Source organism: Manis pentadactyla, chromosome 14 (genome assembly GCF_030020395.1).
Source record: "Manis pentadactyla isolate mManPen7 chromosome 14, mManPen7.hap1, whole genome shotgun sequence".
Classification (NCBI taxonomy): Eukaryota; Metazoa; Chordata; class Mammalia; order Pholidota; family Manidae; genus Manis; species Manis pentadactyla.
This window is the reverse complement of record NC_080032.1, coordinates 53993506-54021175: the sequence shown is the minus strand read 5'-3', so window position 1 is coordinate 54021175 and position 27670 is coordinate 53993506. Positions and strand designations below refer to the sequence as shown.

At 36.2% G+C, this 27670-nt stretch overlaps 1 protein-coding gene across 6 annotated transcripts in view; it reads right to left on the bottom strand.

The window, feature by feature from the left end:
- ATP2C1 (ATPase secretory pathway Ca2+ transporting 1) overlaps window positions 1-27670 on the bottom strand; it is a 194496-nt gene that overhangs the window by 62848 nt on the left and 103978 nt on the right. For 5 of the 6 annotated variants that reach the window (XM_057491448.1, XM_057491450.1, XM_057491449.1 and 2 more), the window contains 7 exons: window positions 23673-23783; window positions 22102-22218; window positions 19551-19640; window positions 16813-16911; window positions 5424-5459; window positions 4475-4536; window positions 3827-3935 (listed from right to left, as the gene is read on the bottom strand). In XM_057491448.1, the coding sequence (XP_057347431.1) occupies window positions 3827-3935; window positions 4475-4536; window positions 5424-5459; window positions 16813-16911; window positions 19551-19640; window positions 22102-22218; window positions 23673-23783 (624 nt within the window). The remainder of the gene's footprint in view (window positions 1-3826; window positions 3936-4474; window positions 4537-5423; window positions 5460-16812; window positions 16912-19550; window positions 19641-22101; window positions 22219-23672; window positions 23784-27670) is intronic. The other variant, XM_036894770.2, reaches the window with a different exon arrangement.

Sequence of the window (27670 nt, the reverse complement as noted above, 5' to 3'; positions counted from 1 at the left end):
TTCTTGGCTCTCAGCCAGGTAAGTGGAACTTATCTAGAAGCTAGATACATTTAGAAAATCATCATTATCAAAAACTGAATTAAAAAAAAAAGACAATTGTACCAAGGAACCTTGAAGACAGTTTCAAAGAATGCTATGGGCTAACCTTAAGCACATCTGCTGCTGAAGTGTCAGTGGAACAAATCATTCAGAACAAGTGAAAGAAAATCTTGCTACTTTTCTGGCAATGTTCTGGGATTGGAAAGTTATAGCTGAGAGAGGTAAAGTATTGTCAACAGACAAAAGAAACCCTCTTTTCCTCTGATTCTTATAAAAAGTTCTTTGTTCAAATATTGATAGAGACTTTACCTGGAACAGTATGGAAAATATGCCATGTTTCCAAAAAGGCAAAATGTACTGTTATGCAGGCACAGTCTAAAGACTGCTTCATCTAGTCGCTGTCTGACCGATCCACTGGCCACCACCACTTTACTGACCAAATACTAGTAAAAAAAATTTTTTTTAAACCTCAGGGAAAAAATTGGAAAACATTCCCATAGCTCAATTCCTCTATGTTTTACTATCCCAGCTCCATTAGCAACTCTCAGGCTCCTAAGCTTGGCTATAGAAAACTGACTCAGGCAAGAAAAGAAAATACAAGATTCCTTAAGTTACCAATATTAATGGTCTTTAAAAAGTGTTTATAGTCTTTTTGTCTTTACAGTCTTAAATGACAGTCTCATCCTGCCATAGACTGAACTGTGTCCCCCTAAAATTCATGTAGAAGCTTTTATCTCCAGTGTGATGGTAACTGGAGATGGGGTCTTGGGGGATGATCAAGGGCAGATGAAGTCATGTTAGTGAGACCCTCAAAAAAAGTGGGATTAGTGACACTCTAAGAATAGGAAGACCATTCTATGTGAGATACAGCAAAAAGGCTGCAAGCCGAGAAGAGAGCCTTTACCAGATACCAAACTCTGCAAGATCCCAAATGCAGACTTCCCAGACCCCAGAACTGAAAGAAATAAACGTCTGTTTTTAAGCCACCCAGTCTATGCTATTTTATTTTAGCAGTCTGAGCTGACTTAAGACACAGCCTATGAACAGACAATACCAGATAGAAGCCATCCAGCACTCAGCTGACTGAACATGCTGACAAGCAGCTACGGAAGGCCCAGACAAGACCAACAGCTAAAACCGGAACCAATGAAGTTTGTGATGGGAACCCTAACGTTGCAGCACAGGGCCAAAGGGGCAACCTTGGCCTTGGCCAGGCCCAGGGGAGCAGAACTCTACACAGAAGCCCAGGGCTTTGCTTTTTCTGAAGGGAAATCCACATCCTTTGTTTGAGAAATTAATAATATCCCAAGGCTAAGTGAGGACTTTTCTGTTTCCTTTAAATTCTAATAAGTTTATTTCATGCACAAACATCAAATAACCAGCTAACCTTACAATATCATGCAAAGGTCACCACAGCCAAACTGAGCAAACAACACTACAGTAAGCCAGTTCAACTCCAAAACACTAGCAACCTCTGATCCAGAAGAGAAATCAAACTTAACACCATTACAATGTCTTAAGTCAGTATTTTTAAACCTAGAAACTGCACAAAGAGCCCAAAGCTTTTCAGAAAGTTATCTCAATGCTGTCAAAGTAGCTGCTTATGGTACCAGTAGTAGGTAAATGGAATAGGGCAGAAGAGTGATAGAGGAAATCAGACATGTTCAACTTTATATATGTAAGAGTGGATTACCTGGGCCAAGTCAACATGAGTATGGCACTACCAAATGAAACAGGTACTAAAGAAGTAACTGAAAAGGTAACAAGTAGGAGGAAAAGAGTAACAATAAATTACTCCACAAAGAATATACTTCTAATTTTTATACCATCAAGCTTTAAAAGGTCAAAAATTCCCTCTAATTGAATTCATAGTAAACCTTCAATATGTAATTTGCTGAGTGGATAAAATAAGTACCAATCCATACTCTGGTAAGTTTTTTTCTATTTCATGTGAACTTTGAAATAATTGTCTCAGATCATTAACTCTATTTAAATAAATATCATAAGATACTTCAGCAAGCCAAATGATGTTTTGAAGATTCTATGTCATTACACTGCTCAAATTGTTCAAACAATGGGAAACACTATCTTCTGACCATCCCACTAGGAAGAACTACTTCTAAACTGGAAGAGCAGCACTCCAGAATAAATGATGACATAAACCAACTCCATGAATTCAAATTAGGGTTCTTTGAGAGAGGAAGACATGATTTAATATCAAGTGCATCCAAGATGATTTTTACAGAACCTCTAAGGAATAATCATCCAAGGTCTTTATAAACTAAGTATTAGTGATAAGAGGATGGGAGAAGAAATGAGTAAAGAAGATAGAACAAAATTTATGGAGAGAAAACATAAAGGGAGAAAGTAATGAAGTAAAAATAATAACATTCCCAAGACCTAATGTATTATCAATTATTTCCATTCACTGATTACAGCAATCTGTATCTTTCCAGGAATAAATCTTAAGCATTTGGGGAAAAGGGCTTTATTTCAAGTGTAAATGAAATTTGTTCTTATTATATAGTTCATGCACTTCCTCAGGCTTTCCATAACCTCTACTTGAGGACACTCATACTTGGGACATAGTAAGTAGCCACAGAATGACAGTTCTAGAGGGTTAACAAACAGCTAAAAGCAGGTGAGACTGGCATGCCAATAAGCTATGAGGGCTTATGAGACTAGGTGCTCAACTCCATTTTCCATCCCTTCCCTCTAGTCTACACACTGTGACCAGATTAAGGGTAACATCATATGCCAGTTGCATATGACCCTCAAAGCTAATTTCTAACCAATGAAGTCTGAAGTGGAGCTTCATATCCAGGGTCCTCCTAAATCTGACTCCATCACACATTTTCTACCCTTCACACATTCTAGCCCCATATCACATCTTGGAACACTCACCATGATCTAACTACTGTTGTTTTACTATCTTCTCTATCTCCGTCCAGTACTACTTCAATTATCACTGCCAAAGCCATGTTGTCTGAGGTACTGTGACTTCATTCAAACCAGAAGTTAGAGCTGCCTTCTCTAAATTTTCACACTCCATTCCTTATACTTCTTTTACTCACTTCCCAAGTTCTACCTTTATGGTGAGGGACTGCTGAACAGCAACAGTACACTCCCTGACTGTAAGAATCCTATCACATCCTCTTTGTGTCTCCACAATGCCTCACATATTTCCATAAAGATCTGCTGGTTCATGATGTGGACACCTCAGAAGACTCTATGGAAAAGATAGATGCACCTTGAGAGGGAAAAAACACCTTTATATATGTCACTTTTTAAACTAGAAAATCAAATGTTCAAAACAACAATGCATTATTTCTTAAAACTGTTAATGTCTCTCCTTTAATCTACATCCAAGTATTTTCACATCTCACATATAGATCACCGAATGCTATGGCCTGAATGTTTGTGACCCACCTCCAACAAAACTCATATGTTAAAACCCTAACCCCCAAAGATGATGGTATTAGGAGGTGAAAATGAAAATGTACAGAGGTACTTAGGTGATGAGGGTGGAACCTTCGTGAATGGGATTAGAGTTCTGATAAAAGAGATCATGCAGAGTTCCCTCGCCCCTTCCACACATGAGGACACAGTGAGAAGGTGCCATCTATGAGACAGGCAGAAGGCCCTCTCAAGAATGCAACCCTGCAGGCTTTGATCTTGGACTTCCCAGACTCTAGAACTGTGAGAAACAAAAATTTCTGTTCTTTATAAGACACCCAGTCTATGGTACTTTGTTAGCAACCCCAACAGACTGAGACACCAAACTTACCTCGAACAAGCGTAAATCAGCAGGAACCCTGTCCCCAACAGAAAGGCAAACTGTGTCACCTGGAACCAAGTCTCGTGCAAGTGTATGTTCCAGTTTTCCTTCACGGACACTGTAACATGAAACAGAAACAATCATGGCTAAAAAAGGAAGGCCACGCCATTGATTTTTAAAAATTCTCTCCAGTGGGCTTACCTGAGGGAAAATATAAGGTATCGTTGCCACTTCTAAGATGGTAAGTAAAATATAGGAACCAAGAAAAGAATTATTTTTGTGCTCTTGGTAACTAAGATGCTCAGGTAACAAAAAAGCATTGGAAAAACTGATCAGTTGTTCAAATGTAAAATGTGCAAACCCAAACAAGCTGAATCACCTGGGTCTGTCTGATTGTGCCTCACCACACCCACAGCAGTGCTTAGCATATTGTCACGCACACAAAAATACCTGTAGGACAAACCCATGCCTCACAAATCTCAAGAATAGACCTTTAAAGTGTCACTATAGTACAACTTCCTACACAGGAGAACATGAATTTTTCATGTCAGATTAATGTTTCTACCTTATGTTTAGACAAATCAATGTATTCTGTACCAGCAACATTCTATTTCTACTTTTAAGAATAGAAATCCATACAAGAAAGAAGGTTCATACCAATGGCATTCTGGTGGCATAAGTTTACTCAATTCTTCAAGAGATTTTTCTGAACGATACTCCTATTAAAAAAAAGGAAGGAGAATATTAAGAAAAACACTTAAAAAGAAATGCAAATATGTATGTTTCTATGAACATATTCCATTTAGACTTAAATATTGGTATCAATCATTTTAAAATTTCACAATTCTTATCTTTTCCTTTACTTTCACTGTTATGTTCCTAAAGCTTGTCTCTTAAGTAATGTTAAATTACAGTGACCAAACAATTGTGATAATATTTGATATTTAAAATTTTACATTTTATTATTAGTTATGCAAACTGAAGGCCAAGTTATTTATCGGAAAATGAAGAAAACTTATTAGTGGATCCAAAAAGCATATAATTTTCAGTCATTAAAAGTTAAAATCATTGAGCATCATAATTAAGAATTTTAATGTTTAATGATCAGAGAAGTCAAAGACAATTTGCAAGCAACATTTCTTTGAGGACTTAAGCTCATGCTTACTGCAAAGGTTTACAGAGTAACTCTTCCCAGAAAGAACATACATTAAACAAGCTGTGATATGTAGCGGCCCTACGACAGAACATCCCTTCTGTGAAGGACTAAGAGATTTAAACTGAGCCCCCATTTTTTAATAGGAAAATATCTAAAAACCTATTGCTGGATTTTATTTCTATTACTATGCTTTTTGTTTCTACCTGTTTCAGTTATATTTAACACAATTAAAAAAACTAGATTTTTTACATGCCACTACCTAAATCAAAGCAATGTAGTTCCACAGACCTCCCTAGAGAAACTTCTTTCTGAAATTATTTCAAAAACAGAATCAACTGTTGACTGACATTATCATCATCCAATAACTACAGATTTTACCACAAGCCACCTTAATATTTTTAAACAATTAACTAAAATACCATTTTCATGTAGGCAAAACAGACTACTCACCTGAACAAAGGCAACTGTAACAACGATAAGTATTGCCTAAACAAAACAAAGAAACAACCTTTTAAATTAGATATTCTAACTGCAGAAATAACTGCTAATCCTACTTTATTTTTCTGACTCTATCTGCAATCCCAAGACACCAGATACTAAACTTTCAGATCAGCTGGGGAAGAAATTACAATGTTGCTCTGAGGTGTGGGGGGCAACCACCAACGCCCACAGTGCTCTGCCTCCCTGGGACAGCTTCCAAGCTTTTCAACCTCAGAATCTCTTTAGCTCTTACAAATGGAAAACTAGCTTTTCTTTATGTGAATTATACCTGCTGATATTTAATATTAAGTACTTTATCAGTTACTCAGTTTTAATTTCTACTTATTAATGCATCTAAAAAAGTAGTAAGTCCATTTACATATTAACACGTTAACCTTTTTTATGAAAAGTGTATTTTTAAAAAATTTGTGAGAAAATGGCAGTTTTCAATTTTTCTCTTTAATTTCTGCCTTAGAAATCTGGATTTTCATATTTGCTTTTGCTTTAAATTTACTGTAATATGTTGACTAACTGAATATATAAAGAAAATCCAGCCTCATGCAGATATTGGAAAAGGGAGGAGTATTTTTAAAGCTTTTTCAAATGATTATTGATATTCTTCTTAGCTACAACAAAATTAGAAAAGTGCTATAGTTATTTAAAATATAATAAAATGTAATTTGCAATGTAATATCTAAAACTGTACCAATGAACTTTTCATAATCTGTTATATTAAAATCCATTGCTCTCTTTTGTATTTTTAATGAATTTTTAATCACTGAAACTTGTTATTATCATACAGTAGTCATTTAGAAAATATTGAATGGGAGGGGAAAAAAGATGGCAGACTAGGAAAGTAAGGTGAAAACTTCCTCACAAACCCACACTCATCCTGAGGAAGCAACTCTAGCAAATACAAGTAACCCTGAAAACAACATGAAGACTGCAGAAAAGACCATGCACATGTGGCGAAACAGAGAAAACCACACAGAAAAGGGTAAAGAGGCAGGACCACAGCTGATCCGGATCCAAGCCATGTGCCCAGCCCACAAGCGAGACAAAGAGGAATGGAGTGGGGAGTGAAAAAGCACTCAGGAACTCTGCACACCTGGCCCTAGAGATGTGCTCTAGGAACACGAGTCCACATCGCATTGGGCTTTGACAATTAATGGGGCTTAACACCAAGGAGAGTTGGAGCTCTAGGGGAGTCTGAGACTCCTGCCCCTTGTGGGTATACCTCTGGGAGCCAGCTCCTAGCACTCCTACCTCCTTGTATCATTGCATTGTGAAGGCTGCATACCCTGTTAGCCCAGCAGCCCCACCATAACTACAAGACAAGATGGAGGCAACTCCACCCACAATGATCCCGGCAGAAACGCTACTGGTGGGCACACAAACAGCTGCTTGAGACAAAATGCCTGCTGCAGCAGACTTAGATAGACCACTGCTGTCAGACAGACAGACAGAAAGGCAGCTCTGCCCACTGCCCACCAACAGCAACTGGGGCTCCATGGCAAAGAAGAACTGGGCATTGGAGAGTAAAGGGTGTTGAGCTTCTGAACACCACAGAATGCCTTCTTCATAAAGCCATTAGACCAGGAAGCATAGAAGATCTGTCAAAAAACAAAGGAAGAAACACAAAAAGACTGACAAAAATGAGGAGGCAAAGGAATATGTTCCAAACAAAACTACAGGGCAAGACACCAGAAAGAGGGCTAAATGTAATGGAGATCACCAATCTTCTTGATAAAGATTTCAAAGTAACAGTCAAAAACATGCTCACTAATGTTGGAAAAGTACTGAAGATCTCAGGGGAGGAACTCAACAAAAAGAAGAACTGAAAAAGAAGACTCAGAGATGAAGAACAGAGGAACTGAAATGAAATATACAGTGGAGGGAATGAAGAATAGATTACTGCACGTAGAGGAGCCAATGAAATGGAAATTACAGAACAGGGTCACAATGAATCTGAGGAACAGAGAGAAAAAAGGATATCGAGGAATAAAAGAATGCTAAGAGCTTTGTGACAACTCCAAATGAACACTGTTCACAAAATAGGCGTACCAGAAAGAGACAGACAAAACAGTAAGTCTTGCTGAGGAAATAACTGTTGAAAACTTCACCAATCTGAGGAAGGAAATAGACACGCAGGCCATGAAAGTACAGAGAGCCACTAACAAAAGGAACCCCAGGAAGACAACACCAAGACATATAATAAATAAATGAAAAAGACTGGGATAATGAGAGTACTGAAAGCAGCCAGAGAGAAAAAAAATGTCTTACTTATAAGGGAAACCCCATCAGACTATCAGCAGAATTCTCAGCAAAACCTTTACAGGTCGGAAGGAAGTGGCATGAAATTTTTAATTTACTGAAACAGAGAGACCTTCAACCAAGAATCCTCCATGCAGCAAGATTATCATTTCAATTTGAAGGAGAGATTAAACATTTCCCAGATAAACAAAGGCTGAAGGAATTTATAACCACTACAAAAGCATTACAAGATATGTTACAGAGACTGCTATAGATAGAAATGTTCCTAAGCCTAAATAGTTCTTACCAGTAAACATAAACCCACAGTAAAGGTAGTAAACGAACTAATTACCAAGAAAATACAAAATTAAAACAGACATAGTAGAACAAATTATACACTAATTCAGTCAAAGGATACACAAAAAATACAGATTATGACATCTAATACATAAAGAGTTGAAGAGGAAGCAGAAACAAGAAGTACTTTAAGACTGTGTTGAAAACACATCAACCATCAACTTAATATAGACACATATCATTGGGAAGCTATCCTTAAGGCTTATGGTAATGAAAAACCTAAAGCCTATAATAGAGACACAAAAAAATTAAAAGAGAAATTCAATCATGACACAAAAGAAAACCATCAATAACAAGATAAGAGTATAAGAGAGGAGAAAAAGAACAAAGAAGAGCAATAAAAACAACCAGAAAACAACTAATAAAATGGCAGTAAGTACATACCTATCAATAATTACCCTGAATGCAAATGGACTGAATGCACAAATTGAAAGACACGGGTGGCAGAATGGATAAACAAGACACACTGATATGCTGCTTACAAGAGACTCATTTCAGATCCAGAGATAAACAGAATGAAAGGGAAGGGATGGAAAAAGATATTTCATGCATATAATAGGGAGAAAAAAGGAGTAGCAGTACTTTTATCAAACAAAATAGATTTCAAAACAAAGAAAGGAACAACAGACAAAGAAGGACATTATGTAATAATAAAGGGGCCAGTCCAACAACAGGATATAACCAATATAAATTATCTTTGAACCCAAAATAGGAGCACCTAAAAATGTGAAAAAAATACTAACAGAATTAAAGGGGATAGAACGCAATACATTCATTTTAGGAGACTTCAACACACCACTCACACCAAAAGACAGACCAACCAGACAGAAAATAAGTAAGGAGACAGAAGTACTGAATAATGCATTAGAAAAAATGGACCTAACAGACATCTACAGAACACTCCACTGAAAAGCAGCAGGATACACATATATCTCAAGGACATTTGGAACATTCTCCAGAACAGATCAAATACTAGGCCAAAAAAGGGCTCAATAAATTCTAAAAGATTGAAATTATATCAAGCAACCTCTCAGAACACTATGGAATGAAACAATAAATAAATTACAAAAAGAAAACAAAAAAAGCCTACAAACACACAGAGGCTGAACAACATGCTGCTACTAAATGGTCAATGGATCAATGGCCAACTTAAAACATAAATCAAGCAATACATGCAGACAACTGAAAACAAAAACAGCAGCCCAAAATTTGTGGGAAGCCAAAAAGTACTAAAAAGGAAGTACATAAAAATACAGAACCAAGAAATAAGAACAATCCCAAAACAGTCTGAACTCACAAAGAAACTAGAAAAAGAACAAATGAAACCCAAAGTTAGCAGAATGAGGGACATAATAAAGATTGAAGCAAAAACAAGATACAGAAGATGAAAACAATAGAAAAAAATCAGTGAAACCAAGAGCTGGTTCTTTGAGAAAAAAACAAAAAAAACCTCACAAGACTTATCAAAAAGATAGTACACAAATAAAATCAGAAATGAAAAAAGGAATAGTCACAATGGAAACCACAGAAACACAAAGATTATCAGTGAATTCTATGAAAAATTATATGCCAATAAATTGGACAACACTGAAGAAATGGACAAATTCCTAGAAAAATACAACCTTCCAAAACAAACCCAGGAAAAATCAGAAATTCTGAACAGACCAAATACCAGTAATGAAATTGAACTGGTGATGAAAAAACTCACAAAAAACAAAACTCCAGTGCCAGATGACTTAACAGGTGAATCCTACCAAACATTTAAAGAGAAGCTAATACCCATCCTTCTTAAAACATTCCAAAAAGCAGAAGAGGAGGGAATATATCCAAACTCATTCTATGAGACCAGCATCATTCTAATACCAAAACCAGACAAAGACACTACAGAAAAAGAAAATTATAACCAATATCCCTGATGAACACATATACAAAAATCCTCAACAAAATATTAGCAAACCAAATTCAAAAATACAACAAAAGGATAATCCATCACGACCAAGTGGGATTTATTCCAGGGAACAAGGATGGTACAATTATTCGAAAAGCAATCAATATAATAATATACCACCATAACAAAAAGAAGGATGAAAACTATATGATCACCTCAACAGATGCTGAAAAAGCGCTTGACAAACACTTCAACATCCATTTATGATAAACATTCTCAACAAAAAGGGTATAGAGTGAATGTACCTCAACATAATAAAGGCCATATATAAGCTAACACTTAACATAATACTCAATGGTGAGAAACTTTTAACTTTTCCTCTAAGATCAAGAACAAGACAAGCATGTCCACCCTAAAATATTTTATTCAACATACTACTGTACATGGCCACACCAATCACACTACACAAAGGCCTAAAAGGAATCCAAATCAGTAAGGAAGACGTTAAACTGTCACTATTTGCACATGACATATATATATATATATATAAATCCCTAAAGGCTCCATCATAAAACTATTACAACTAATAACTGGATTCAGAAAAGTCGCAAGATACAAAATTAATGTATAGAAATCTGTTCCATTCCTATATACTAATAACGAACTAGCAGAAAAATAAGTCAAGAAAACAATTCCACTTACAATTGCATGAAAAAAAATAAAATATCTAGGAATAAACCTAACCAAGGAGTCGAAAGGCCTGTACTCCAAAAATTCTAAGACACAAATGGGAGAAAATAAAGAAAACATAAATAAATGGAAATCTATTCCATGCTCATGGATACGAGAATTTATATTATCAAAATAGCCATCCTGCCCAAAGCAGTTTACAGATTCAACGCAATCCCTATCAAAATACCAAAGGCATTTTTCAGTAAACAAGAGCAAATGATTCTACAATTCATATGGAGCCACAAGAAACCCCAAGTAGCCAAAGCAATCCTGAAATAAAAAAAACAAAGCTGGGGAATCATGCTCCTTGTTTCAAGCTATACTACAAAGCTACAGTACTCAAAACAGTATGGTATTGGCACAACAACAGACACAGATCAGTGGAACAGACTAGAAAGCCCTGATATATATATGTATGTATATATGTTCAATTAATATACAATAAAGAAAGCATGAATAAACAATCGGGAAAAGACAGTATCTTCAATAAATGCTGTAGGAAAAATTGGACAGCTGCATACAAGAGAATGAAATTAGATGACTCCATAACATCATACACAAAAGTAAACTCAAAATGGATTAAAGACCTAAATGTAAGACATGAAACCATAAAACTCTTAAGAAAACATAGGCAAAAATATCTTGAACATAAGCATGAGCAATATTTTCCCCAGGCAAGGGAAACGTATCAAAAATGAACAAGTGGCACAACATCAAATTGACAGCAAAAGATATCATCAGCAGGCAACCTACAGTATGGGAGAATATATATGTAAACAATTAATCCTTTGGGGTTAACATCCAAAATATTTAAGAATTCATACACCTCAACACCAAAACAACCCACATAATCCAAGTAAAAAATGGGCATCAAAAAGAATAAAATACTTAAGAATAAACCTAACCAAGGAGATGAAAGAACTATACCCTGAACACTAAAAGACACTCATGAGGACTTCAATAGTCATTTCTAAAAAGAGGAAACACAATCAGAGGATGAATGGATAAAGAATATGTGGTACATATACACAATGGAATAGTATTCAGCCAATAAAAAAAAAACAAATCCTGCCATTTGCAATATGCATGGAGCTGGAGGACATTATGCTCAGTGAAATAAGCCAGTCAGAGAAAGACAAGTAACAAATGATTTCCCTCATTTTTGGAGTATAACAACGTAGCAAAACTGAAGGGACAAAACAGGAACAGACTCACACTCCAAGAAGGGACTAGAGGTTACCAAAGGGGAGGGGTGGGGAATGGTAAGTGGAGAGGGAGGGAGAAGGGGATTAAGGAATATTATGATTAGCACACATGGTGTGTGGGGGGGACCATGGGGAAGACAGTGTAGCCCAGAGAAGGCAAACAGTGACTCTATGGCACCTTACTACACTGATGGGCAGTGACTGCAATGGGGTATGGGGAGGGACATGATAATATGGGTGAATGTAGTAACCACACTGTTTTTTCATTTGAAAGCTTCATAAGACTGTATATCAATAATACCTTAATAAAAAATAAATAAATAAAATAAAAAATAAAAAGAAGAAATACAGATGGCAAACAGGCACATGAAAAGATGCTCCACATCACTAACCATCAGGGAAATGAAGATTAAAACCACAATGGGATACCACCTCATACCAATGAAAATGCCCACAATTCAAAAGAAAATATCTCAAGTGTTGGCAAGGATGTGGAGAACAGGGAATCCTCCTACAATGTAAGTGTAAATTGGTGCAGCCACTGTGGAAAGCAGTATGGAGGTTCCTCAAAAAACTATAACAGAAATACCATACAACCCAATAATTCCACTTTCTATGAATTTACCAGATGAAAACAAAATCCCCTGGAAAAAGCTATTTCATGTAAATAATAGGAAGAAAAAAGCAGGAGTAGCAGTACTTCTATCAGAAAAAACAGATTTCAAAATAAAGAAAGGAACAAGAAACAAAGAAGGACATTATATGATAAAGGCATCAGTCCAAGAACAGGACAAAGCCATTATAAATATCTATGCATCCAACATAGGAGCACCTACATATGTAAAGCAAACACTACCAGAATTAAAGGGGAATACAATGCAACACATTGATTTTAAGAGAATTCAACACACCACTCACATCAATAGATCAACCAGACAGAAAATAAGTAAGGAGACAGAGGTACTGAACAATATATTAGAATAGATGGACATAACAGACATCTACAGAACACTCCACCCAAAAGCACCAGGATTCACATTCTTCTCAAGTGCACGGGGAACATTCTCGAGAACAGATCCCATACTAGGGCATAAAAAGAGCCTCACTAAATTTTAAAAAATTGAAATTGTACCAACCAGCTTCTCAGACCACAAGTAAGAAACTAGAAATTATGCAAAAACAAAAAAGCCCACAAACACATGGAGGCTTAAGATGCTCCTAAATAATCAATAGATCAATGACAAAATAAATAAAAAACAGAGATCAAGCAATATCTGGAGACAAATGAAAAAATAGCTAAACACCCCAAAACCAGTGGGACGCAGCGAAGGCAATTCTAAGAGGAAAGTATACAGCAATACAGGCTTACCTCAAGAAAGAATAATCCCAAATTCACAATTAATGAAACTACAAAAAGAAGAATAAATGTGGCCTAAAGTCAGTAGGAGGGACATAATAAAGATCAGAGCAGAAATAAATAAAATTGGGAAGAATAAAACAATAGAATCAATGAAATCAGGAGCAGGTTCTTTGAGAAAATAAACAGAATAGATAAACCCCATCCTGACATATAAAGAGAAAAAGAGAGTCTACACACATAAATAGAATCGGAAATGAAAAAACAAAAAAACACAACAGACACCACAGAAAAACAAAGAATTATGAGAAAATACTATGAAAAAGTATATGACGACAAATTGGACAACCTAGATGAAATAGACAAGTTTCTACAAAAATACAACTTTCAAGACTGACCCAGGAAACAGAAAAATCTGAACAATTACCAGCAATGAAATTGAATTGGTAATCAGAAAACTACCTAAGAACAAAAAGCCTGGAGCAGATGGCATCACCACTGAACTTTATCAAACATTTACAGAAGACCTAATACCCATCCTCCTTAAACTTTTCCAAAAAGTAGAAAAGGAGGGAATACTTCCAAGCTCATTCTAAAAGGCCAGCATGACTCTAATACCAAAACCAGGCAAAGACACCACAAAAAAACAAAATTACAGCCAATATCCCTGAAGAACATAGATGCAAAAATAATCAATAGAATATTAACAAATCGAATTCAAAAATACATCAAAAGCATGATCAACTAGGATTTATTCCAGGGATGCAAGAATGGTACAATATTTGAAAACCCATCAACATCATACACCACATCAACAAAAAGGACAAAAATCACATGACTGTCTTCATAAATGCTGAAAAGGCATTCGACAAAATTCAACATCCATTCATGCTAAAAACTCTCAACAAAATGGGTACACAGGGCAAGTACCTCAACATAATAAAAGCCCACATGACAAACCCACAGCCAACATCACACTAAACACCGAAAAGCTTAAAGCTTTTCATCTAAGATTAGGAACAAGACACTGTTAGCCACTCTCATCGCTTACCAGAGGTCCTAGCCACAGCAATCAGACAACACAAAGAAATAAAAGACATTCAGATTGGTAAGGAAGAAGTTAGGCTGTCACTGTCTGTAGATGACATGATATTGTACATAAAAAACACTAAAGAATCCACCCAAAATCTACTAGAACTAATAAATGAATTGAGCAAAGCTGCAGAATACAAAATTAATATACAGAAATTTGTTGTATTCCTATATACTAACGATGAACTAGGAGAAAGTGAAATCAGGAAAAAACTCCATTTACAATTGCATCAAAAAGAATAAAATAGTTAAGAATAAACCTAACCAAGGAGATGAAAGAACTATACCCTGAACACTAAAAGACACACATGAGAGAAATGAAGGAAGACACCAATAAATGGAAATCTATCTTGTGCTCATGGATAGGAAGAATTAATATTGTAAAAATGGCTATCCTACTTAAAGCAACCTACAGATTCTATGCAATCCCTATCAAAATACCAACAACATTGTTCAATGAACTAGAACAAATAGTTCTAAAATTCACATAGAACCACAAAAGACCCTGAATAGCAAAAGCAATCCTGAGAATGAAGAACAAAGTTGGGGGGAATTACACACCTTAACTTCAAGCTCTACTACAAAACCACAGTAATCAAAATAATCTGGTACTGGCACAAGAACAGACCCATAAATTGATGGAATAGAACAGAGAGCCTGACATAAAAACTTACACATATAGGGCCAATTAATATATGATAAAGAAACCATTGGTATAGAATGGGGAAGACAGCCTCTTCAACAACTGGTGTTGGCAAAACTCGACAGCTACACATAAGAGAATGAAAGTGGATTATTGGGCAACTCCATATACAAAAGTAAAGTCAAAAAGGACCAGAGACCTGAACGTAAGTCATGAAACCATAAAACTCTTAGAAGAAAACATAAGCAAAAATCTCTTGAATATAAACATGAGTAACTTTTCCCTGAACACATCTCCTTGGGCAAGGGAAATAAAAGCAAAAAGGAACAAATGGGACATCAAGCTAAAAAGCTTCTGTACAGCAAAAGACACCATCAGTAGAACAAAAAGGCATCCTACTGTATATTCGTGAATGACATATCCGACAGGGGGTTAACATCCAAAATATATAAAGAACTCACATGCCTCAACACCCAAAAAGCAAATAACCCAATTGAAAAATGGGCAGAGGATCTGAACAGGAAATTCTCCAAAGAAGAAATTCAGATGGCCAATAGGCACATGAAAAGATGCTCCCCATCAGTAATCATGAGGGAAAGACAAATTAAAACCTATCACCTCACACCAGTTAGGATGGCCACTATCCAAAAGACAAAAAATGACAAATGCTGGTGATGATGCAGAGAAAGGGGAACACTCCTACACTGTTTGTGGGAATACAAATTGGTTCAACAGTTATGGAAAGCAATATGGAGGTTCCTCAAAAAACTAAAAATAGAAAAACCATTTTGCCCAATAATTCCACTCCTAGAAATTTACCTGAAGAAAACAAGAACCCTGATTCAAAAAGATGTATGCACCCCTTTGTTTATCGCTGCACTATTTACAATAGCAAAGATATGGAAGCAACATAAGTGCCCATCAATAGATGAATGGATAATGAAAATGTGGTACATATACACAACAGTTTATTCACCCATAAAAAGAAATCCTAAAATAAAGTCAATGGATCAAAGACCTGAATGTTAAGTCATGAAACCATAAAACTCTTAGAAGACATAGGCAAAAATCTCTTGAACATAAACATGAGCAACTTTTTCCCAAACACATCTCCTCAGGCAAGGGAAACAAAATCAAAAATGAACAAATGGGACTACATCATGCTAAAAAGCTTCTGTACAGAAAAGGACACCATCAGTAGAACAATAAGGCGTCCTACAGTATGGGAAAATATATCTGTAAATGACATACCTGACAAGTGGTTAACATCCAAAGTATATAAAGACCTCACACGCCTCAACACCCAAAAAGCAAATAACCCTATTAAAAAATGGGTGGAGGACATGAACAGACACTTCTCCAAAGAAGAAATTCAGATGTTCAACAGGGACATGAAAAGATGCTCCACATCGCTAATTATCAGGGAATGCAAAAAACACACAATGAGATATCACCTCACACCAGTTAGGATGGCCACCATCCAAAAGACAAACAACAACAAATGGGATGTGGAGAAAGGGGAACCCTCTTACACTGCTGGTGGGAATATAAATTAGTTCAACCACTGTGGAAAGCAGTATGGAGGTTCCTCAAAAAACTAAAAATAGAAATACCATTTGACCCAGGAATTCCACTCCTGGGAATTTACCCTAAGAATGCAGGAGCCCAGTTTGAAAAAGATATATGCACCCCTATGTTTATTTCAGCACTATTTAAACTTGCCAAGAAATGGAAGCCAACTAAGTGTCCATCAATAGATGAATGGATAAAGAAGATGTGGTACATATACACAATGGAATATTATTCAGCCATAAGAAGAAAACAAATCCTACCATTTCTACAACATGGATGGAGCCAGACGGCATTATGCTCAGTGAAATAAGCCAGGCAGAGAAAGACAAGTACCAAATGATTTCACTCATCTGTAGAGTCTAATAACTGAAGCAAAAACTGAAGGTCAAAACAGCAGCAGACTCATAGAACCCAAGAATGGACTAACAGTTACCAAAGGGAAACAGACTGGGGGAGGTGCACGGGAAGGGAGGGATAAGGGGAATAAAGGGCATTACAATTAGCACACACAACGTGGGCAGGGGGGGGCACAGGGAAGGCAATATAGCACCGAGAAGACAAGTAGTGACTCTATAGCATCTTAGTACGCTGATGGACAGTGACTGTAATGGGGTATGTGGAGGGGACTTGATAATGGGGGGAATTTAGTAACCACAATGTTGCTCATATGATTTTATACTGATACCAAAAAAAAAGAAATCCTGCCATTTCCAACAACATGGATGGAACTAGAGGGTATTATGCTCAGTGAAATAAGCCAGGCAGAGAAAGACAAGTACCAAATGATTTCACTCATTTGTAGAGTATAAAATCAAAGCAAAACTGAAGGAAGAAAACAGCAGCAGACTCTGAGACTCCAAGAAGGGACTAGTGGTTACCAACAGGGAGGGTTTCAGGAGGGTGGGTGGGAGGGAGATGGGGATTAAGGGACATTATAATTATCACTCACAATATAGGCAGGTCACTGGGAAGGCAGTATAGCACGGAGAAGACAAGTAATGTCTCTATAGCATTTTACTACACTGATCGACAGGGACTGCAACGGGAAGAAGTGCAGTGAGGACTTGATAATATGGATAAATGTTGAAACCACAATGTTACTCATGTGAAACCTTCATAAGATTGTATATCAGTGACACTTTAATAAAAATAAATAAGAAAACAAATCCCTGATGCAAAAAGATTGTTGCTCCCCTATGTTTACTGTCACATTATTTACAATAGCCAAGATACAGAAGCAACCAAAGTGTCCATCAACAGATGAATGGATAAAGATGTGGTACATACACATAATGGAATATTATTCAGCCATAATAAAGAAAGAAATCCTGCTGATGTGAAAACATAGATGGACCTAGAGGGTATCATGCTAAATGAAATAAGCCAGGCAGAGAAAGACAAATACCATATGATTTCACTTATTTGTGGAATCTAAAAAACAATACAAAATGAACAAAATAGCAATAGACTCACAGACGATGAGAAGTGAACAGTGCTTACCATGTGGGTGGGGAGAGTGAGGGGGATAAAGGGGCATAAAAATTCTCAATCATAATGTAAGTTGGTCACAGGGATGGTTCAGCTTGGAGAATATAGCCAATGATTCTCTAACATTTTTCTATGTTGACAGATAATAACTGCACTAGTAGGGGTGAGGATTTAATAATATGGGTAACTACATTGAACTACTATGCTATATACTTGGAACCAATGTAAGACTGTATATATCAATGATACTTCAATAAAAAAAAAAGAAAATATTCACTGGCTTATTCAAATCTTTTAAATGCTGACACATTTCTTAACAGCAAAGAAAAAATAATATTCATTGGAATCACTATTGACTACATTAGAATAAAGCCTTAAATATTGGGAAGCTACCCAGTACACAGTACATAAATATTTTACAAGATTCTAATATCACTTGAAAGCTTGAATTTTTATCATTAGCAACAAATTCTGTCAGTTGTTTTTCTTGAAGTGACAGCCTCATTTCACTCACTTTCAGAAAAAAAGCATGCCAGTTATCCAAGTCTTATGAAATATAGCTGTCTAACAATTCTTGCAAGTAAAAGGCTAATTCATAGTTTAGTTCACCCCAATCACCTTTTCCTGAGACAACCATCGTACCTCTATATACAAAAGTCCTTTATGCCCTCTTCCCATTTCATTACACAGAATATTATAGGACCAAGGATTCAAGAATCAAGATTTGATAAAATTCATTTTTACTGCTTTATCAATAACATTCCTAAGAGAAATAATGAAGGAAAACAATGACTACTAATACATTTTGGTGAAATTATTTTGATTTAAGCCAAGGCTCTTATAGTTTTACCCGCCACTGCTTTGGCGCCACTGATGCAAATGTCTATAGCAAAAAAGACAAGCAACATTTTAGCATTATGAAAATAGTTTTAGCCACACATGACAACTAACATGTGATCAGAGTCTTAAACAAGCAAGAGTTTAAGACTTGCAGCTCTATGTTAATTTCTACTGCATTCTTGAGCACAAGGTGCTCCCTTTAATCAATGTTTGTACTTGCTCTTACTTTTGAATACTACATGAAATAGGAGCAAGCAAAAAAAAGATGAAGAAATTTTTAATGAATGCTAAAATAGCCTAGCTGGAAAAAATAAAATGTTACATAGTAAATATAACATGTATTGTTAAGTGGTATTTTTAATTTCACAAACATCAGACTTTAGTTCACAATTAGTCAAAATATATTCTCAGTTATAAAGTAAAATAAATTTAAAGTTTAGCTGGAAAATTATTATAAAACATTTCATATATGTGAAAGTATCAGATTGTTGATGCATGCCAAACACAGACCCTTGAACATTACTTGTTATTACATCAACCAAAAGCAGAATTGGGACACAAACAAAAAAAATGAAGAAACATTAAGGCATTTCTCATTTGTTCTCCAAAATAAAAGCCAATCCTAATTTATATGATTAACCAACAGTTAATAAAATGTCCTTTTTCTTACCACAGTGATACTGACGGCATCATCGAACTGCCGCATTAAAACACTGATGACTGCAGAAGCCAGAAGCAGCATGATTAGGGGGTTTTTAAACTGAAAATGAGAACAAACAGCAATGAACAGCTTTGTGTGAATGACGGTGGTGTTCCGTCACAACAAAGGCTTAGGAAAATAAATTACTGTGGCATGACTGGGAAATTACAACAATCTACATTTGGTTGAGATTTTCTCTTTCTCCTCAATTAACAACAACCAAAAAAAGGTACATACACAGCTACATTTAAAAGTCACCACTTTTCCAAAAAAGAGAATGTTAAGTATCAATACTTTAAATCTAAGAATTTACCAATTCCTACAGTACATATATATTTTGAGTGTATTTATTTAATAAACACAGCTGTTCTGAATTTCTACTCAAGCTAGAACAAGTGGGAAATTCTTTTTAGCTAAAGATTTAGGTTAAACACTGTGTAGAACATCTAAATTATGAGATTCAAACAATCCTCAACATTTCTATAACTAAGTAAGTTAGTACAGATTATAATTCTGTAGAACCACACATGAGAAACAGTCCTGGGGCAGTTAAAAGCAGATAGTCAGATCCTCTCCTTAGAAGATGCTGAAGATCTCCCCAGCTCTGGTTGTGCTAATACATATCTGGCAGAGATAATACTGTCGAAAGAAAAAGGATGACAGCACCGTTTCAATCATCCAGGACTCAAATGGCCAAAGCCAGAGCTACCCTAAATTCTTCCAGCTGGACATCTTACAGCTTCTGGACATCTGTAGCCAGAAACTGTCCCTCTGGTAAAATGGCACCAGTCTCTACATAAGCTACAAAGTAATTGGGTTACAAAGAACCCACCCAGCAGAGAGCCCGCAGACTCTGGGTAGCACAGCTGTGAGATCAGATGCCTCTGCTTCCCACTCCTTGTGCCATTCCCTGGCACAGAGGTCCCAGTCACATTTCACAATCATGTGAAGAGCTTCTTACAAATGCCCAGGTTCACACCAGACCAATTAAGTTGGACTTTCTGGGCATAGGGCCCAGGTTTTAGACCCTAAGTGAGTCTATGTGTAGAGGACTGAATATCACTGCTCTAGCGAAATAAAACTACAACTGCCACGTGAGTCAGGGCTCATAAACCACGCACTTAACTGAGGCACAGACCTGGATTTGAAGCCAGCTCCTGCTACTTTTGTGTGACCTCAATCTCTTTAAGCCCCAGGTTCCTCATCTGGTAAAAAAGTACCTCATACTGAAGACTGTGCTAAGGATTCACCAAGAATGTATACTAACGCACTGTGTAAATCATAAAACCCTCTAAAAATGTAGATGTTACATCACACCTTGAAGGCAAGGCCCGCCCACGGTCTCTCTTATTTCTCCCTAAAAATGCCGTGCCCACAGCACTAGGCACACCTCCCTGCGGACAAGCAGGCTCCGGACAGCTGTTCGCAGAATGACAGATTCAGTGTTCTCTGAAGAGGAATAAAAAGTAGCCCACTGCTTTATGATTCACAATTCATATTTCCTATTAATTACTGCTTATGCTTAACTACATGGCTGGCATGCATTCTCACAGCAATCCCATGATATAGATACTCTAGCTTTGAAACAGGACCAATAAAGTAATACATTAAATCATACTGCCTAGTGGTGACTCAAATCATTTATGAATCCAAAGTAAACCTCCTCAAGTTTTAGGTAATGTGGAAATGTGATAAATACTTATAAAAATATTCCATAACAACAAGGCACATACAAGATTCCTTTAATCTCTTAAAATACAATTTTTCTGCTTTAGTCAAACTCATTTGCAAAGTTAAGACTGATAGATTTGGGCTCAACAGGCAAGGTCCTTTAGAAAAGCTAAACAGATCTTTTTTAAAAAGAACATGCAAGTTAGAGGCATTAGCAATTGGTAACAACTTACTAAAAAGATTTTTTGGGGGGCAAACTAACCCTGCTAGTTGAAAACTGGCAATAGGATTCTTGTAACTTTTCACACTAACATACTTTTTATCAAGCTAAGAAAAAATCCCACAGTAAGTCTTCCTAAAAAGATTAAGATATTGATAAAATATAATTTAAATACCTATAAACTATCAATAGCTTATTATATCCTAGGAGTTTGATCGCTATGTCATAGATAAGGCTCAGAAGAATAAAAATCATACAGCAAGAAAAGAAGATGGAATCTATACCCAGGCACTCTGGATTTAAATTACCTAACTCTTACTAATTTTCTAAGTTGATATTACCTTAAAAAATATTAGCACTCCTATAATAAAAAAGTACAAGCTAGACATCTGCAAAGGAAACCTACTGTTAGTAATATCACCTCCATGAATATGTACATAGGCCCTTAAAGATGTACATGCCAAAAATTATAGAAATTCTAACTTAACAGTAAACCCTAACAAGTGGAAAAATGTAGGTAAAAAGCTTTAAAAATTTATCTTTCTCCATAAATAACTTCACAAAAGTAAATAACTATACTAACAAAAATACATGTAAATACACAGCACAGGATCAAATAAAATATCTCACCTGAGAAATATACTTCCTCCATAGTGGCTCATCTTCACTGATATCAAACTCATTCCAGCCATGGAAGGCTCGCCTATGACTCACTTCACACTTGTTTAGACCATTCTGAAGATCAGCCTATTAGATTTTACATACAAAAGTTACTGAAAACGTTAGCAGAGAACAAGGAAGAAAAACACAAAGAGTACATATTGCGTGACCACATTTATAGGAATTTCTATGACACTCAAACCTAATACTAATCTGTGCTGACAAAGGACTATCTGTGGTTGCCTGAGACCAGAGACAATATAAGGGGGAGGGATTACCTGCAAAGCAACAAATGAGAGAGATTTTTGGAATGACGAAAACGTTCTGTATCTTAATTGTGGAGGTGGTAACTTTGTCAAAATGCAAACTGTACACTTAATACAGGTACATCATATTTTATGTAAATTATACATCAATAAAAAAATCATTTTTAAGCAACAAGGCAAAGTTTAATAAACAAACAAAAAACTTACCATTTTCTATGGGGAAAGGAGTAACACAAACCAGCAACATGATATACAGAAAGCAAAATACAGTACATTTTAAGTACTTAATTATTTAATTACTTAGCTTTCTTTGTTTTTATTGTTCTCTAAAATTAGTTTATCCAAAAGAACATTCAATGGGCCATAACTGCCCTCCTTGTACTCTGAGCCTAACAAAACCCTGAGGTTGGTACTACTTTTTGGTCTTGGACTGTATAATTATTTTATGCAGAAAAATTGTGGTTCTTCAATTACTCAAAATAATGAAGTTAAGATGAACTGGTTCTTGGGATATCTTAGGTTCTATGAATACCAGCTACAATCTTCAGTCACTGTCTCTCATGATTTATTATTGTAACTATCATTTTACCTGCATCCCTAAAATAGTTTCTCTAGCCAAAAGTATTATAACAGAACTTAATAATAGAGTTTTGCAACACTTATACATATTTTATATAAGTGGTTTAAAACAATAAAATATAACCAAAATAAACAAAAAAAGGATATCCAATGTTCTTAATGCCATCATTAAAATAAGTGAACTCTGAAGGAAAAATAAAAAATACTCTATTCTTTATTATATTGTGTTTTTTAAACTAGGAAAAGATTCAATTACATAAGCAAAGTTTACTTGCAGGTCTGAACCTGCACTTAGCTTTGACTTCACTTTAGAAAACACTTACAAAAAAAGATAAACTCCTAACTCTTATATTAAAATTAAATTATTGTCCTAATCCAACTAACCGTCATGCACACTGATAGTCCCTGGTTATGATAACGCCCTAGAGCCACACCGTCCGGCCAGGGGGCCACACCAGAAGCCACATGCAGCTGCTTCAGTGCCAAATAACAAACATTTGCTGAAATTAATTTAGTTCCTCACCTCAACCATCCACACTTCAAGTACCCCATAGTCAAGTTTAGTGGCTACTGTATTGGACAGGCCAAAACAGAGTATTTCCCTCATAACAGAAAATTCTACTGGAGAGCACTCACCCAGAGTCTAAGTGATGGATTTTACCATCTATTCCCCCTTCATTCCCACCAAGCACTTACTTGGAGAATACTTGCAACTTCACTGACTGGTAATTCACTTGCTTTTTTTGATGTCAACACAGGAATCATTATCTCATTTTCACCATTAGGAATTTTTTGAAAACGTGCAACCTAGGAAATAAAACCAAAGGAAAAATATACGAATATACCAAACAATTCTAAAGCAGTCTAGAATAAATAAAAATCTAAACATTCACAGAAACTTATTTTCTAGAGTTAGAAAACAAGTATTTTCAGACTAATGATGAGTATCTAGTCCTAAAAAGATAATTTTACAATAATCAAGTGCTATTTTTCCAGAAAGCACATTTCAAAAATTGAAGCTACCAGTATCAGCTACAACACAAAATAAGTTTCACATTAAATAAAAAAGATGCTATTTCTACACTAATGTAATGAGTAAAAAGTGCTGTTTAGCAGTTCTGATAATTACATGTAGTCATAATCCCCTAAACGCATTATGTTTAACAGGAGGGACAAGGAACAGCTAAGCTTTCTCCATTTTAACTCTTGGTCAGCTCATTTATTAACTGTCCAGAAAGGATACCTGGCTACTCAACAGAAGCATCAGAACACCAAATCAGACCTATTCAAACCAGGGGAAAAATAAAAAGCGCAGAAAACCAGACATGCAGAGGATGCACACGTCGGTGAGGGAGCTGCAGACAGGCGGAGCAAACCACAGGGGTGGTGGTGCCCATGGGACACTTGACACAGCTTCTAAGCAAGTACCTACAGGGAAGTGGGTGACACACATCTAGAAATAAATACCCAATGCACACAGGCCTTGGGTCCTAAACTGAGATTACAGACAGAAAGTCATAAGCAGGAGAAATGCAGACAAAAAACCTCCCCACTGAAACATAAGAGAAGAAAATACTTCAGTTGCTACACATCTACTAATTAAATACTGGAACTGAAGTGATCACCTTACTGCCAAGATACAAGTCTTAAAACTTTCAGGTGAAAAATTTTTTGAAGCAATACTTCTTCAAGACAACAAATGAGATCAAAGAATATTTTAAGTTTCTATTAGTAATGAAGTGTCATTATAGGGCCTTGTATGCATAAAAAATATTTTTGCTCTTATTCCAAAAAAATAGTAAATAGCTATGTGAAAAAAAGTATTCCCTCAGTGTGACCAAGTTCTGGAACAATCAAATACATGTTTTCTAATCTCATTTATTTAAAAAGGCATTGTTGAATGTTTAAGTACTTTACAGCAAAGAGCAGTAATTTTCCATCTTGCAGAAAAGATATTAGTGACTAAAAATTCTGAGGAAAGTGGATTAAGATTACCTTCATTTCATGAAAATACAAAGTGAAATTATTTTATAACAACATTTTTACATAATTAAGAAATTCAAAACCTTAGAGAAAAAAATTAGAGACTTCATAAAAGTTGTATGCATGTTTTAGAGTCCCTGAATGCCCTTATTTCAAACCTATAAAATAAAGTAGGGCACAGGAAAATTTCATTGAACCATGCTTAAGTTAAACATTGCAGAAAACTTCCCCCCAACAGGATTTGACTCATAAAGCAATGAGAACTAAACCAGTCTTTCAAACAGTTATTTTATCTTGTGAGATCATAAAGCAAAACTAAGAAGGAACAAATATATTTACATCACCTAGAGTAACAATTAGATTAATAAAATCTCCTATTTCTAAGATTCCTGTACCTCAGTTTCTTCATATATAAAAGGGGAATAATAGAGTCTAAAATTGTGTGAGGAATAATTACAACCATTAATATAGCATTTGACCCACTAGTAATAAGCAAATTTTTCTCCAAATCTATTTTCTCCAAAAACTGTTTACATGTACAATTCAATAATACAATTAGCTCAACACAGAACTGAATTAATCCAGGTGAGTAAATAGATTCACAATGATTTTTCTATAAAGATATGCTTTTCTATTATCCATATATTGGGCATGGCCATCTCTAGTAGCCAACGTACATACAAGAGCCTTACTCATAAAATATTTTTAAAGTAAACCTCTATACTTGGTTCAAAGATAGGGTCTAGGAATACACTTCACATAAAAATTCCTCAGGAGAGTTCCATGGGCCCAAAGAGCTGAAAAATCTCAATAGAAGGAAGTGAGACTATTTCATTTCATAAAGGATAAGACACTGAAGGGGCATGATGGCAATGCTAAATAGATGAAGGGCTGCCATGTCAAAGAACACACCACCAAAGCCAGAGTTGGAGTTTGAAACTTACAGAGGTGGAATGAAGAGCACAGGATATGTTCTGGCAAAAGCTGCATGGCTATCTGATAAGACCTGGTTTCACTGAAAGGATCTCTACAGTAGAAGGAGGCTACAGCACAGTACATTCTTAGCCAAAGGTAACGATCTCTATGTGCTTACTAGATTTCTATGTCAACTTCCAATTACGGAAATTATTAAATTTTAATCCTATTTCTTTTCAGGTTTCTTTGATATGTTTTCTTTTACTGAGATTTATTTACCAGCTCAAATGCGTCATTAGTTACATGGCTCCTAAGAGTACTTTAATTTGTTCAATTATTTACTCTTTCAACAAATACTGCATTTATTGTGAATCGGACTCTGCTAGATCCTTAGGACTTAACAATGAGCAAAAACAGCTGGGGGTTGACAAATGGGTGAAGTCAGACATTAACAAGAATTGCACAAATATATGGAAAACAGCAAATGATCACTATGAAGGACAAGTCAGTCCACGGGCATGAGAGCTTACAGTCAGAGATTACAAACAGAAGAGGAAAGTTTTCTGAGTTTGTTCTCCTCAGTTCTTGCCCTGCCGTAACAAAGAATTGAAAGGCAGAGGCACAGGAGTGTAGCACAGTGGAGGTTGTATGTGGACAAGAACCAAGAAGGGAGCGGGCCAGAGCCAAGAAAGACAAAGGCCCAGAACTTTTAGGAAAGGGTCCATTTATCATGACATAGCCAGGAGGCACTCTGTGATTGACAAAGTGTCATTTGATTGACAGCTCTAGTTACACACCCAATTCCTCTTGGTGCACATCTTTTGCCAAAATGCACACAGAAAGGCCCATGGGCGGAGGAGGAAGAGGGCAAAATTGCGATTTTATTTTAATGAGATCATGATGAGGTGTGGTTGGGCAAATGGTTCTTAGTCTTGTTCAGTTGTGCCCACATTCGAACCTGGCTGGGTGGGGATGGTTTGGCCTGGTCCCCATAAGCAAGGAAGTCATCTCCCTGCAAAGCTTTCTTGTCTTCACGGGGGATGCCCTACCAGGACAGTTTGGAGGGTTTTTCCTTTGGACTGTACCTTTACCTTCCCCTCCCCAGCTGCTCATGTTTATCTTTCTACCTAACATTCTTAACATTTTGATGGTGAAGTTATGCTTATGGAAGTGAACAAGCTGCTGCCTAAAGAAAGGAATGGAAGAACAGAGGGAACTGAATGTGCAAAGTTCCCAAGGAAGGGTAAGCATGGTGAGAATGAAATACTAAAAGATGGCATTTACTCATCCAGTACTTTGACTCATAATCAATGTATTTATCCATCAAGTCCTTTGATGCATAATCAATGCTACTTATATGCCAGGCACTGTTCTTGGTACTTGGGGCACAAAAGTGACCATACAGGTAAGAACTCTAGCATCATGAAGCCACATATCAATGGGAAGCAAAAGATGACAAATAATGTGCTATACCATAAACACCCTACAAAACAATTAAGAAGACTAAGTAGGGGGAGGAGTTGCTTCATTTTATGAAGGGTGGCTGCAACGATGGGGCCTCTCCAGCAGGGTAACATTTGGGCACAGATACCTGAAAACAGCAAAGATACCAGCTACTAGACATTTAGGTATATTATGTCCAGGAGGCATGTGCACATACAGGGGAGATCCAAGTTGGACATAAAGTGCAGGTATGTATGAACATATAAGTGGTTTAACTGTGAGAATAAGCATGCACATCAGCACAGAAAAAAAGGAAAAAGGTCTGAGGGCTGATTCTAGAGCATACCCCCAAC